This window comes from Phacochoerus africanus, chromosome 9 (assembly GCF_016906955.1).
Source record: "Phacochoerus africanus isolate WHEZ1 chromosome 9, ROS_Pafr_v1, whole genome shotgun sequence".
NCBI classification, from domain to species: domain Eukaryota; kingdom Metazoa; phylum Chordata; class Mammalia; order Artiodactyla; family Suidae; genus Phacochoerus; species Phacochoerus africanus.
Window position 1 is genome coordinate 23,693,621 of NC_062552.1, and position 13,458 is coordinate 23,707,078.

The 13,458-nt window shown below is 49.4% G+C and overlaps 1 protein-coding gene across 1 annotated transcript; it reads left to right on the forward strand.

Annotated features, from left to right (window-relative positions):
• The first annotated feature begins 1,312 nt into the window (after positions 1-1,312).
• TRIM15 (tripartite motif containing 15) lies at positions 1,313-12,985 on the forward strand. The gene is made up of 7 exons (XM_047797763.1): positions 1,313-1,927; positions 3,474-3,569; positions 7,556-7,786; positions 8,529-8,551; positions 10,259-10,374; positions 10,702-10,734; positions 12,238-12,985. Exons 1-7 carry the CDS (start codon positions 1,559-1,561, stop codon positions 12,753-12,755), a joined length of 1,386 nt encoding a protein of 461 aa, XP_047653719.1. The 5' UTR covers positions 1,313-1,558; the 3' UTR covers positions 12,756-12,985.
• Positions 12,986-13,458: the final 473 nt, after the last annotated feature.

Consider the following 13,458-nt stretch of genomic DNA (forward strand, 5'->3'; position numbering starts at 1 on the left):
GCATCACGGCAGGAACTCCACTTTGTATGTATTTATTTTTATTTTTTTGCTTTTTTTAGGGTCACACTTGTAGCATATGGAAGTTCCCAGGCTAGGGGTGGAATCGGAGCTATAGCTGCTGGCCTACACCACAGCCACAGCAACACCAGATCCTTAAGCCATTGAGCGAGGCCAGGGATCAAACCCACATCCTCGTGGATACTAACTGGGTTCCTTACCACTGAGCCACAACAAGAACTCCTTTTTTTTTTTTTTTTCCCCTACATTCTTTTTAATTGGTGCTAAGTCTTTGAAGTCAGGGCATATTTTACACATCTCAGTTTGGACCGACCCCATCTCAAATACTCAGCAGCCTAGTGTAGTTAGAGCTCTTGTGCTGGACAGTGCAGCTCCTTGTTGGGGGCAGAGGTATAGGTGGTGGGGGAAGGGAAGGTGACATACAAAATAGCTGGAGTGGGAAGGGAGCGAAATGGGGTGGGGCACCGATCATCCAGAGGAGAATTGGAAGGAGTTTTCCTTGGTTTTATCCACAGATGCAGGTGAGTGGATGAAGCACCCTGGCTGTTTGCTCATTCTCTTGGCTCAGAGTTCAGGAAGGGCACAGAGCTGGAAGCCTGGAGACCCGCATGGACCCCAGCCTTGCAGCTTTCTAGCTCTGTGACCTTGGGGAAGTCACTTTACCTTTCAGTTTACATTTCCTGTACTCATCACCTGCCCGCAAGGGTTGTTATCAGATTGGATGTAATAATAGGAAAACACTAAGCCTTAGATAAATGTGGTTGAACCTGTCTCTCTTGTCAATTGTTTTCTAAATTGTATCAACACGAATGGTTTGTATTATGCTTTCTTGCCTTCTCCCTCCTGCAGTTAAAACTAAAATTGAAGTTCAGAGTTATCCACCCTTCAGTGGGGACCCTGCTGCTGGGAGACTGTGGGGATGGGAGAGACCAGCCCGAGCTGAGGAGGTGAGAAGGGAAGGCGGCCAGAGGAGGGGGCCCCGGTGAGCAATCATCACTTGCCCCCCAGAATGGAACAGACTCTCCTGGAAGTCAGCACCTCCCACTCCGGCTGGACTTTGCCGCCGCCGTGTGCACACCTCAAAGCCCGAAGTTTATGGCTCTCACCTGCTCAGTCGGACAGGAAGCAGCGGATCCTCCCCAATTCCCCCCAACCCCACTGTGATCAAGGTGGGGGTTCCAGGAAACCCCCTCTCCCTGTGACTTCATGGCATGCTCTCCTCCCCACCCTAGGGGCCGGAAGGACCAGAAGGAGAGGAGAACCGGGCGGACAGGGGCCCCTGTTGGGAAATGCTGGGTAATTCGAGATGCCCTGGAGTTTGGACTCGCTCAGCTGATAGGTGGTGGCGGGGACTCTGGGAAGCACAAGAGGTGGAGTCAGGCGTCTGTCTGTCCAGACACTCCTGTCCTCCTCACTCTCCATTCCCGCCTTCCCCTCGCTTGGCCTCCTATTCCTTTCCCTCCGTGACTCAATTTCAGGGAAAGAGAATTCGAGTGGGATCAGGGCAGAGACCAGAGTGAACGGGCCGGGCGGCACCGGGATGCCCTTGACCCCCTCCCACAAAGGAGCCGTCTGTTCGGACTGCCAAGGGCGACTGGAGGATGCGGTGACCGCCGCCTGCGGACACACCTTCTGCCGGCTCTGCCTCTCCCTGCCCCCCCAGATGGGGGCCCAGCCCTCCAGCAGGGTCCTGCTCTGTCCAGTCTGCCAGGAGAAGGAGCAGACAGAGCCCGTCCTAGTCCCCGTGCCCCTGGGCCCTCTGGGGGAGACTTACTGCGAGGAGCATGGCGAGAAGATCTACTTCTTCTGCGAGAATGATGCCGAGTTCCTGTGTGTCTTCTGCCGGGAGGGTCCCTCCCACCAGGCCCACGCCGTGGGCTTCCTGGATGAAGCCATCCAGCCCTACCGGGTAAGAGGCATGGGGTCAGTGTGGGGCCCGTTGGAGCAGGACAGTGTCCCGCGGTGGGGGGTGGGGAGGGAACAGGGCGGGGGGGAGGGGGAGGGGGGTTGCGTGAAAGGGCTACGGGCATCCACTTCCAGGGACCCCCCAGGCTGCTGGGACCCAGACTGAGGGGCACGCAGTTCCACGTGGATGTGTGGTCATCTGCAGCCTTAAGGGGGAACATCAGCTCCAGCCGAGAGGACCCCATGGTGATGGAACCCAGAGAATTGTAGCCGTGGCTTCACGCTAGGGAAGGAGAAGAGGGCAGGAGGCTCCCTCCTCAGCTTCTGGGCAGTGTGGCCGGGGCCTCCCGGATCCAGATTGGATATGAGATTTAGCCAGACCTTGACTGCTGGGGCTCAGAAAGGAGAGAGGGTCCAAGAAGGCTTCCTCCAAGCAGGGCTCTTGTTTTTGAGAGCAGGAGGTGTGGCAGATACTAGCCCATCTAGTCTTGGGGACATTATCATTCCGTCTGCCTCTCAGATCTCTTGCTTGTCACCCAGGCTCCAGCTCTGGAAATGGCCTCCTCAGAAGCCTTGCTCATCTTTCCCTCTGCATCATCTCCACAATGGCCACCCCCAAATCCAGGCTGCCCGCCTGTCATCCAGGCTCCAGCCTATGCTCCCCTTTCCGGTCACCTGCCAAGCTTCCCAAATCACACACCCCATCATGTCCCTCCCCTTCCATAATCTGCCCCTGGATCCCTAGGGCCCAAAGAAAGCCTGTGACTTTAGCAAGGCTTCAAGGCCACCTGCAGGCAGGATCCTGCCTTCTTGTCCAGTCTCATGGCTCAGCCGCTGGCCCCTGGCACCATATGTCCAGTGCCAGATTGGCCATTGGTACCTGCTGTTTGCTGAATTAACTTCCTTTCTTGCTTCTAATGCTTTTACCATGTAGCTCCTTCCTTCTGGAAAGCTCTCCTCTCCTCTCATTCTTTTTTTTTTTTAACCATTTTACTATTTGTTAGTGTACAGTTCAGAGGCATTAAATACTCTCCTACGCCTCTCTTACCCAACTGGAAATTTATCTTTCAAGGATCACTGTAACCGGTTTCTGCTTCTTCTTTTTTTTTTTTTTCTTCCTTTTTTGGGTGCCCTGAGGCATATGGAGTTCCCAGGCTAGGGATCAGATCGGAGCTGCAGCAACGCCAGATCCTTTAAGCCACTGTGCCCAGCCAGGGATTGAACCTGTGTCCCCGGGGGAGAATGTCACCGATCTCCAGTTTCTGCTTTCTAAAGCCTTTTCTTCCCTCCAGTCAGAATTATCCCCTCCGCTGTGCTGCTGTCATCTCTCCTGTACCCACACCTGTGCATTTGACTGTTGCATTTGTCCATTTGTATTTTAATCACTTGTGACTCTGCCCCTAGATGGTGATCTTTTAGGGGCAAGAACTGGGCTTTTTTCACCTTTGAATTCCTCAACACTTAACGGTGTGCCCGGAAGACAGCAGACAGTATCTGTGAGTTGAATTGTGACTTCAGCCTCCTCTTCTGGCCGGTTCTTCTCTCCGCAGGACCGTCTCCGGGGTCGACTGGAGGCTCTAATCACAGAGAGAGATGAGATTGAAGACATGAAGAGCCGGGAGGACCAGAAGCTCCAAGTGCTCCTGGTAAAGGCCTTGTCCTTGGCCGCTTTGTCTTTTAGGGGCTTGCTTTTCTTTTCCTTCTTACTTATTTATGTTTTAAATTTTATTTTTTCTATTTATTTATTTACTTTTGCTTTTTAGGGCTGCACCTGTGGCACATGGAAGCTCCCAAGCTAGGGGTCCAATTGGATCTACAGCTGCCGGCCTACACCACAGCTCACAGCAACGCCGGATCCTTAACCTACTGAACAAGGCCATGAATCAAACCCTCATCCTCATGGATCCTAGTCGGGTTCGTTAACCACTGAGGCGTGAAGGGAACTCCCCTTTTTACTTGTTTATTTTCAACTCTTCGATTTCTATTTGGTTGTTTTCCAAACATGCTTTCAGGTTTTTTTGTTTTCTCTTTCAAATTAAAAATGTTTCCGGGAGTTCCTGTCGTGGTGCAGTGGTTGACGAATCCGACTAGGAACCATGAGGTTGCAGGTTCGGTCCCTGCCCTTGCTCAGTGGGTTAAGGATCTGGCATTGTTGTGAGCTGTGGTATAGGTTGCAGACGCAGCTCGGATCCCGAATTGCTGTGGCTCTGGCGTAGGCCGGGGTTACAGTTCCGATTCGACCCCTAGCCTGGGAACCTCCATATGCCATGGGAGCGGCCCAAAGAAATAGCAAAAAGACAGAAAAAAAAAAGTTTCCTGTTTTTCCCATTGTCGTCAAATGAACCTTTTAAACATACGTCTAATATCTGAAGTTTTGCGTGATGTTTAATATCTTCTGGCCCTTCATCCTGGTAGCTTGTTTTTTTTTCTGAGTTTTGCTTTGTTTTGGGGATCCCACTTTTGGGGACCCCCACATTTGGGATGGCTCCAGTCAGTACCTGCCTCTGTTTATTCCAAGGGGGCAGGATGGGTGATCCACACAAGATACCAGGGTCACGTGATCAGCCAGTTTCTGGAAGGAGCACCAGCTTCTCAGTTGGATCGCTCCTCCTCACTAACTTCTGGTCCTGAGAAGTTCCCCACATTTCCCATCTGCTCTGTTGGGAAAAAAAAAAAAATCTATTTTTAAGATTCCTGTAACCTTTGGGAATTTTTGGCCATCTGCATTAGATGACTTCTGGGACTATATATAATTTTGTTATAAAACATCAGTATCCACCTAGCATTCATGAGTAAACTATTTCACAGAGACAGACGTTTGTGGCAGAATAGTTTCTCCTAAGAAATCCTGATTTTCCTCGTGTAGAACACATCCCCCCATGTATCATATGATTACTTTATTTGTAGAGTATAATCATTTTCTTAATACTCTAAAGTGTTTTTCTGTTTTACACACATTACTCCACTTTAATGAATAACACATGGGCATGGCCAGCACTAGTGTTTTTCTTTTCTTTTCTTTCTTTGAAGAGTGCATGTCCTCCCCAACCCAAGCTTTATTAAGGTATAATGGAGAAATGAAAAAATGAAGATGCTGGAGTTCCCTCTGTGGCTCAGTGGTAACAAACCCGACTAGTATCCATGAGGATGCAGGTTTGCTCCCTGGCCTCGCTCAGTGGGTTAGAATGCAAACACTAATAGGCACTTTCTGACCCCAAGCTTCCTATCTGTAGGCAGTGCTTTCAAGGCAGACTGACTGTAATGGGAAGAGCATTGGACTAAGACCCAAGAGGTTCTATCCATTTCATCATGAACTTGGGCTTTGCTGTATGGGTTGCAGATGCAGCTGTGGTGTGGGCAGCTCAGATCCTGCATTGCTGTGGCTGTGGCACAGGCCTGCGGTTGTAGCTCTGATTCAGTCCCTAGCCTGAAAACTTCCGCAGGTAAGGCCCTAAAAAAGAAAAAAAAAAAAGAAAAGAAAAAAAAAAAGGCCTATGCTTAAAGTATTGTTTCCTGTAACATTAAGGTGATTTTGGTGGAATTAGGTGAATTAGGTACTGTGTCTCCAGTCTCAATGCTTCTTCCTTAGCCCTTCTTTGGTTTTATAAAAGTAATCTCAATGTGAATTTTCTATTTAATCCAGTAGCTGTTTTAAATGATCTTAAGTTCAGTTTTCATGTGGCTAGGTAGTACTTGTTGGTTATACATTAACTGATGGTTTTTATGATCATTCCCAGTGCTGAGAAAAGATAGCCTGTAGGATTTCATAAAGTAAATGTCACTTTTTTTTTTTTGTCTTTTCAGGGCCACACCCGTGGCATATGGAGGTTTCCAGGCCAGGGGTTGAATCAGAGCTATAGCTGCTGGCCTACACCACGGCCACAGCAACTCAGGATCCAAGCTGCTCCTGCAACCTACACCACAGCTCACAGCAATGCCAGATCCTTAACCCACTGAGCAAGGCCAGGGATTGAACCCTCAACCTTGTGGCTCCTAGTAGGATTCATTAACCACTGCGCCATGACAGGGACTCCCTAATGTCACTTTTTTAAAGGTCCAAAATCTTGTAATCTTAGATAATAGCCTCTGGTATTTGAAAATTATGCCCATCCTCTATTTAGTGCTCAAAAATGCATTTCATTAGTCTACCCGACTGACTAGTCAAACTTTAGAATGAAATTATTTAACACTCTATGCATTTGTTTTTGAAATTCATTTTATTTCAACAAAAACTGGTCATCCACTTCTCCCACTTGAAAATCCCCATTTAAGGGTTTTCTTAGCAGACTCTAGGGGAGCTTGTTGTTTGGTATTTGTTACCTGGCTGGGAAGAACTGGCAGACTGTTCTTATTCACCTCCCTGACACTGCAGAAGGGCATTTGGGGTCAAAGTTGTGGAATCCCAGAACATCAGACATGGAAATAGTTCTGACTTTTTTGGTATTTTTGTCTTCTTAGGGCTACACCTGAGGCATATGGAGGTTCCGAGGCTAGGGGTCAAATCAGAGCTATAGTCATTGACCCACACCACAGCCACAGCAACGCTAGATCTGAGCCCCATCAGTGACCTATGCCACAGCTCATGGCAACACTGGCTCCTTAACCCACTGAGAGAGGCCAGGGATTGAACCTACAACCTCATGGATGCTAGTCGGGTTCGCTAACCACTGAGCAATGACGAGAACTCCAGTTCTGACATCTTTTAATCCAAGATCAATCTTGTCAGCCATTATTTTTCAGAGCAGAAAATTGAGTGTCCAGAAAGGTGACGCTCCCAAGGCCACACAACGAAGCCCAAGTTCATGATGAAATGGAGAGAACCTGGGTCTCTTTGTGCTACGAAGTTATCCAGGAGGAAATCCACAGTGTGGGAATTTCTGGCACCTTGACCAAGGAGACAGAGTTTGGGGACAGGAAGATCTTGCCAGCATCCTTCAACTCCCATTCAAATATGCCCTTGGAGATGCTTCAGTGGCTAAGAACAGTGCCATACTGTTCTCTTCCATTAAATTGTGCTCTAATCACAGCTTCCTTTTGCTTCAATTGCCTTCTAAGAAATCATTTCTGCCTGACTCCAGGGATGGTATGGGGGTGTTAGGATGGTATTGCAGATATGGGGGGATGTTTGGAAAGTTCACCATGACTCTGAGAGCTCAATACGCATAATCATTAGACTCTTTAGGTAGGACTAGAGCATCACCCTCATCACTGCTAAGTTTATCCTGATACCTACCTACGTCCACCTTAGTATTATTTGGGAGGAGAATGAATCTCAGAACTAGTTACTCCCTGTTCTATTTACTTATTTACTTATTTTTAGGGCCACACCTGCTGCACATGGAAGTTCCCAGTCGGAGCTGCGGCTGCCAGCCTACATCACAGCCACAGCATCCAGGGGTCAGAGTTGCATCTGCAACCTGCACCACAGCTCACGTCACAATGCTGGATCCTTAACCCGCTGAGTGAGGCCAGGGATCGAACCCACATCCTCATGGACACTAGTCGGGTTGGTTACCGGGGAGCCACAACAGGGAATCCTGCTCCCTGTCCCTTTTAATCGGTAGTAAGTATATAGATGATTCTCTGGCTGTGAGCATCTCCCTAACCATGCCTGTTTTCCTACCCCTGGCAGGCTCAGATTGAAAGCAAAAAGCGGCATGTGGAAGCGACTTTTGAGAGGTTGCAGCAGGAGCTGGGGGAGCAGCAGCGCCTCCTGCTGGCCAGGCTGACAGAGCTGGAGCGGCAGATCTGGAAGGAGAGGGACAAGTATATCTCACAGCTCTCTGAGGAAGTCGCCCGGCTTGGCACCCAGGTCAAGGAGCTGGAGGAGAAGTGTCAGCAGCCAGCAAGTGAGCTCCTACAAGTGAGAGACACCCCACCAGCTCGTGGGACAGGAGAGGGAGTGCACAGGAAAGGGACACCATGCTGGGAGCTGGAGGATGCCAGAGAGAGACAGGAAAGGGAAGCGAAGATTATTTCTAATGGGAGGGACTGAGGGTTATCAGGTTCCTTTGGCCCAGAGAGGTCATGGACGTGCAGTCCCAGAAAGGCTGGATGGCTTGTCCACGCCACCCACTATGGTCACGCTAAGGGCTTGGAGTCAGATGGTCTTGAGCTTGAGAGTTGGCTCGTCCAGCTGTGTGACCTTGGCAAATCTAAACTCTCTAAGCATGGGGATAATAACTGGGTTGTTGCAAAGATTGCATAAAAAAAAAATTCATCCAAAATGCATGGTCCTTGGCTCAGTGAAAGGACTCGGTAAACGATGCCTGTTGTGATCATCATTACATCATCCTGTTTCACATCAGGTCTGGTTGATAACTCAAGGCCTGGTCCCTGCTCTCCACCGTCTCTTAATTGTTGGAGGCAGAAGCCACTCGTAGGACAAGGCTGAGACAGAGACACCAGCTCAAATGAACTGGCGGCACAGGCCCACCTTAGTAAGGAAATTGGATGTAAGAGAACAATCTGATGAAAAGGTAATTAAACAGATCAGCTCTCTGGAGGGAGAGAGTTTTGAGCTGATGTGCTCAGGAAGAAAGGAGGTACAGAATCCCCGCTGGGAAGGATGTGTGGAAACTAAAGTGCATCTTTTTCTTTTGTAGGATGTCAGAGTCAACCAGAGCAGGTAGGGCCCACTCCCCAGTCCTACTTGTTTTACACTTGATGTTGAGACTGAAGGGGGAGGGGCAGTCACTGGCCCCCACCCCCGCCCCCACCCACGGATGGCTACACAGGCAAAACACTCGGATGGACAACTCTCTCATACACTCACACATAATCAGCCCCGATTTACCAAGGTTTGCGTTCTAAAGGCTTCTTTTTAAAACTGATTGTTTGGTATTGGGATCACGGGTTTTTTTTTCCCTCTAGAAGTGAAGTTATAAGTAATAATCATGCTTTGAGGCCAATCTAGAAACATCAATTTAATCCTAATTAGTGCTCGAATCAGTATTTAACACCATTTAAAATGTCACTCTCAGGCGAAATATTTTGTATTGAATATGATAAGCACAAAACTTGGGAAGAGCTGTCTGTTCTTTCAATCATTTTTCCCCATTTCTGCAGAATTTCAGGCGTTCCCGTTGTGGTGCAGCAGAAACGAACCCAGCTAGTACCCATGAGGATGCAGGTTCGATCCCTGGCCTCGCTCAGCGGGTTAAGGATCTGCCGTTGCCATGAGCTGTGGTGTAGGTCGCAGACTCGGCTCAGATCTGGCATTGCTGTGGCTGTGGCATAGGCCAGCAGCTACAGCTCCGATTTGACTCCTAGTCTGGGAACTTCTACATGCCGCAGGTGCGGCCCTAAACAAAATATTAAAAAAAAAGAATTTCAAATGTTACAATCAAAGGACAGCCACCAGCAGCTGGGAAGCCTTGGGACTAGAGGCTCCTTTCCTTTTGAAGCATCACTGGCCTGCCTCGGCCTGAGCAGAAGCACAATAACTAGGGAAGAGTTGTCATAGGCTGTGTGCCCATGTATGTGGGTTAAGCCCAAGTGGCCATGAATCAGGAAGTTCTCTAAACATACTTTCAAAAAGTGTCAGAGTGATTAAGAACCCAACTAGTCTCTTCGTGGATGGGGGTTTGTTCCTTGGCCTCACTCAGTGGGTTAAGGAACTGGCACTGCCTAAAGCTGCAGTGTAAGCCACACAAGCGGCCAGATCTGGTGTTGCTGTGGCTGTGGAATAGGCCTGCAGTTGCAGCTCCAAATGTACCTCTGGTCCAGAAACTTCCATATGCCACAGGTGCAGCTGTAAAAGGAAAAAAAAAAGCGTCACAGATTTGGATCTAGAAGGGCCTTGGAGGTCTTCTAGTCTGATGAAGAAGCTAAGAGCTAAAGGGGAAATGCTTGCTTAAGGTCACACAGAGGCTGACAAGCAAGGACTGTGCTGGAACCAGAATTGAGCCTTTTTCACTGCAATCTTTGTTTTCTTTCATCTCCTTTTTTCATCCCTCCCCAACCCCTTTTCCTTTGCAGGGAACAGCACAGCAATTAGAAAGACTGATTAAGGCTGTTTTTCAAATGGAACTGTGCTGCCCTCTAGAGGCTAATAGGGGTAATAATCTCTTCCCTTTCAGTCCCCATATGCCCCAATATTCTCTTAAAGCACCTAATCTAATTCTTGAGGTGTGGTTACCATTAATTCCTCTTAGGTGTAACCAAAGCGCCTCTTACTATAGTAGCTACACATATCCAGCAAGGTCAAAGAGATGATAACCTGATCATACATCACAGATACCAAGATTCTTTAGTCTGATTTTAGCCTCACTCCGTCTGGATGACCCAAACATTTTTGGAATTAGAATCTAACCGGTTACCAATTTGTCTGCAGGTGCGAGACGAAGACTTTTGTGAGTCCAGAGGCCATTTCTCCTGACCTCGTCAAAAAGATCCGAGATCTCCACAGGAAAATTCTCACCCTCCCAGAGATGTTGAGGGCATTCTCAGGTAAACAGGGAGGGGCAGCAGCTTTCCCTATCCCCATCAGTTGCCCTTCTGCCTTCCATCCAGCTCCATCTTTCTCCACTTTCCAAATCTTAAGCCTTCCCTTAGTGATCCTACCCTGCTCAAGGAGACCAATCCCTAGAGCGCCGCCTCCCCTCCGCAAGGACAGGCACTGCACTGAGAGTCCAGAAAGGTGAGGACTGCATCTCTTTGACAGCAGAAGCCTAGCCTTCTCCTGTCCCTGTCCTCACATTGTTCCCAGGACACATTGCCCTTTTGGTTGCCTATAAAAAGTAATGTCGCAAATCTTTCTATTTTTGCTTCCCTCAGAAAACCTGGTGCATCATTTGGAAACAGACTCAGGTAAACACTTGGGGGCTTCAGGAGCCACTCTTTCATTTATCCATTTGTGAATTTATCCATTTAGTCCAAAGCAGCAAACAGAGCAATTAAACATATGAATTCTAGAGCCTGATTGCTCGGGTTCTCTGTTACAGTTTTTGCTAGTTATGAGACACTGGCAAGTCATTAAACCTCTTTGTCCTACAGTTTTTTTAATCTATAAAATAGAAAATATAATAGCACCCAACCTATTGGTAGCTTATGGTAAGTGAATTAATGTATGCAAAAAGCTTTGTATAGTAACTTGGCACATAGTAAGTGCTCAATTAATGTTACTTTTACAGGTATTATTTATTCAAAAAATCAAGCTCTTGGGGTTTTTTTTCCCCTAGCATTGCGCTAGACTTTTTATTGACTCAGATACATGTTGTACAATTTTTTTTGTCTTTTTTGGGCCACACCTGCAGCACATGGAAGTTCTCAGGCTAGGGGTCAAATTGCAGTGACAGCCACAGCAATGCCAGATCTGACCTGAGTCTGCGACCTATACCATAGCTCATGGTAACACCAGATCCCAACCCACTGAGTGAGGCCAGGGATGGAACCCAAGTCCTCATGGATCCCAGTCGGGTTCGTTTGCCACTGACAGAAACTCCTGTACAATTTTATAAAATAGCATTTACTTTTAAATTTGTGCTTAATTTAGTAACTATTTCCAGAAGCATCACCTCATTCTGCTTCTCAAACTTAATGTGCAGAAAACTCATCTGGGGGAATCTTGTCAAAATGCAAATTCTGACTCAGTAGGACTGGGATGGGACCCAAGATTCTGCCCCCTACACACACACCTGCCCCTAGTCAAGGAACAGCACCTTAATGTGGGATCCTAGTTTCCAGACTAGAGATTGAACCTGGACCACAGTGACGGGGAGTCTGAACCACTAGGCCACCAGGGAACTCCCCAGATTATGCGTTTCTTTTTTTTTTTTTTTCTATTGTTGTTGTTATTTCTTGGGCCGCTCCCTCGGCATATGGAGGTTCCCAGGCTAGGGGTTGAATCGGAGCTGTAGCCACCGGCCTACGCCAGAGCCACAGCGACGCGGGATCCGAGCCGCGTCTGCAACCTACACCACAGCTCACGGCAACGCCGGATCGTCAACCCACTGAGCAAGGGCAGGGACCGAACCCGCAACCTCATGGTTCCTAGTCGGATTCGTTAACCACTGCGCCACGACGGGAACTGCCAGATTATGCATTTCTAACAAGAGCCCAGGCAAAGCAGATATCCACATTCCCGGCTTTGAGAAGTAAAGCATTACAGCACAGAACCACTTGCAGGTCAGGTACAAGAGCTGTCATCCTCTGCCTCCTGGAACAAAATAGGGGAAACAGATTCTGAAAGGCCAGGACAGTGCAGATTAAACAAGGCCGGTGCTCCTTCTGCCTCCCATGCCCGGCACACATGCTCTCAGGGTATTTTTATGGCAACCAGCTCTGTTGATGTCCACTCCTTTCCCCGCCCAGGCATCGTCACTCTGGACCCTCTGACCGCCAGCCCGAGCCTGGTCCTTTCCGAGGACAGGAAGTCCGTGCGGTACACTCGGCAGAAGCAGAACCTGCCCGACAGCCCACTGCGCTTCGAGGGTCTCCCGGTGGTGCTGGGCTCCCCCGGCTTCTCCTCCGGGCGCCACCGCTGGCAGGTGGAGGTGCAGCTGGGAGAGGGCGGCGGCTGCACGGTGGGGGTGGTCGGGGAGGAGGTGAGGCGGAAGGGGGAGCAGGGCCTGAGCGCCGAGGAGGGCGTCTGGGCGGTGATCCTCTCCCACCAGCAGTGCTGGGCCAGCACCTCCCCGGGCACCGACCTGCCGCTGAGCGAGATCCCGCGCCGCGTGGGCGTCGCCCTGGACTACGAGGCGGGGCGCGTGGCCCTGCTCAACGCCGAGACCCGGGCGCCCATCTTCACCTTCGCCACCTCCTTCTCCGGCAAAGTGTTTCCTTTCTTCGCTGTCTGGAAAAAAGGCTCCTGCCTGACTTTGAAAGGCTGAGGCGCAGCGTCGGAAGGGCGGTGTCAGCGGAGAGAGCAGCACCCGGGATCCACCTCCCACCCTTGGGTGTTTCCTTGTGCCCAAGACCGCAGGGGACACGGCTCTCAGAGTCCGCAGGGCTCTGTAATTTTTTCACTTTATTTATCTGATGCCCTTCAACCTTGACGTTCCTGGTTCCCCGCTGACGCTCCCGCCTTCTGTGCACCTCCGAGAGGAGAGCCAGAGGCAGACGAGGCGGCGCCTAGGACACCAGCACGCTGGAGAGCCGGTGGGGTTTTCTGGGGAAGATTTTTTTTTTTTAAATAAAAATATCTAAAGCGTCAAAATAATCAGTATGGGAAAACCAGAACTTTGTGGAGTTGCAATAACAGTATTCAGTTGGCTGTTTTTCTTTGGGCACAAACGTGGCGCTGCTTCCACCTTTGCACATCCGAGTGGACCTGGGTCCCCTTCCTTTCTGACACTTTTCAGGTCTTTCTCTCCTAGAGAATGTCCTAATAAAGTGTACGACCCACCCAGACTCCCGCATTTCATGGGTCTAATTGGGGCTGATGGGGCTGAAATAAAGGCCCAAAGCCAGTGGAATCTCTGTAACCAAGACACACCCTGCCCCCTTTACTCAGGACTTGCCTGATGGCAGTCGAGCCAGACCCCATGGTTCAATAAAACGAGGCTTGTGTTCAGTTCTAATTAAGCTCATAAA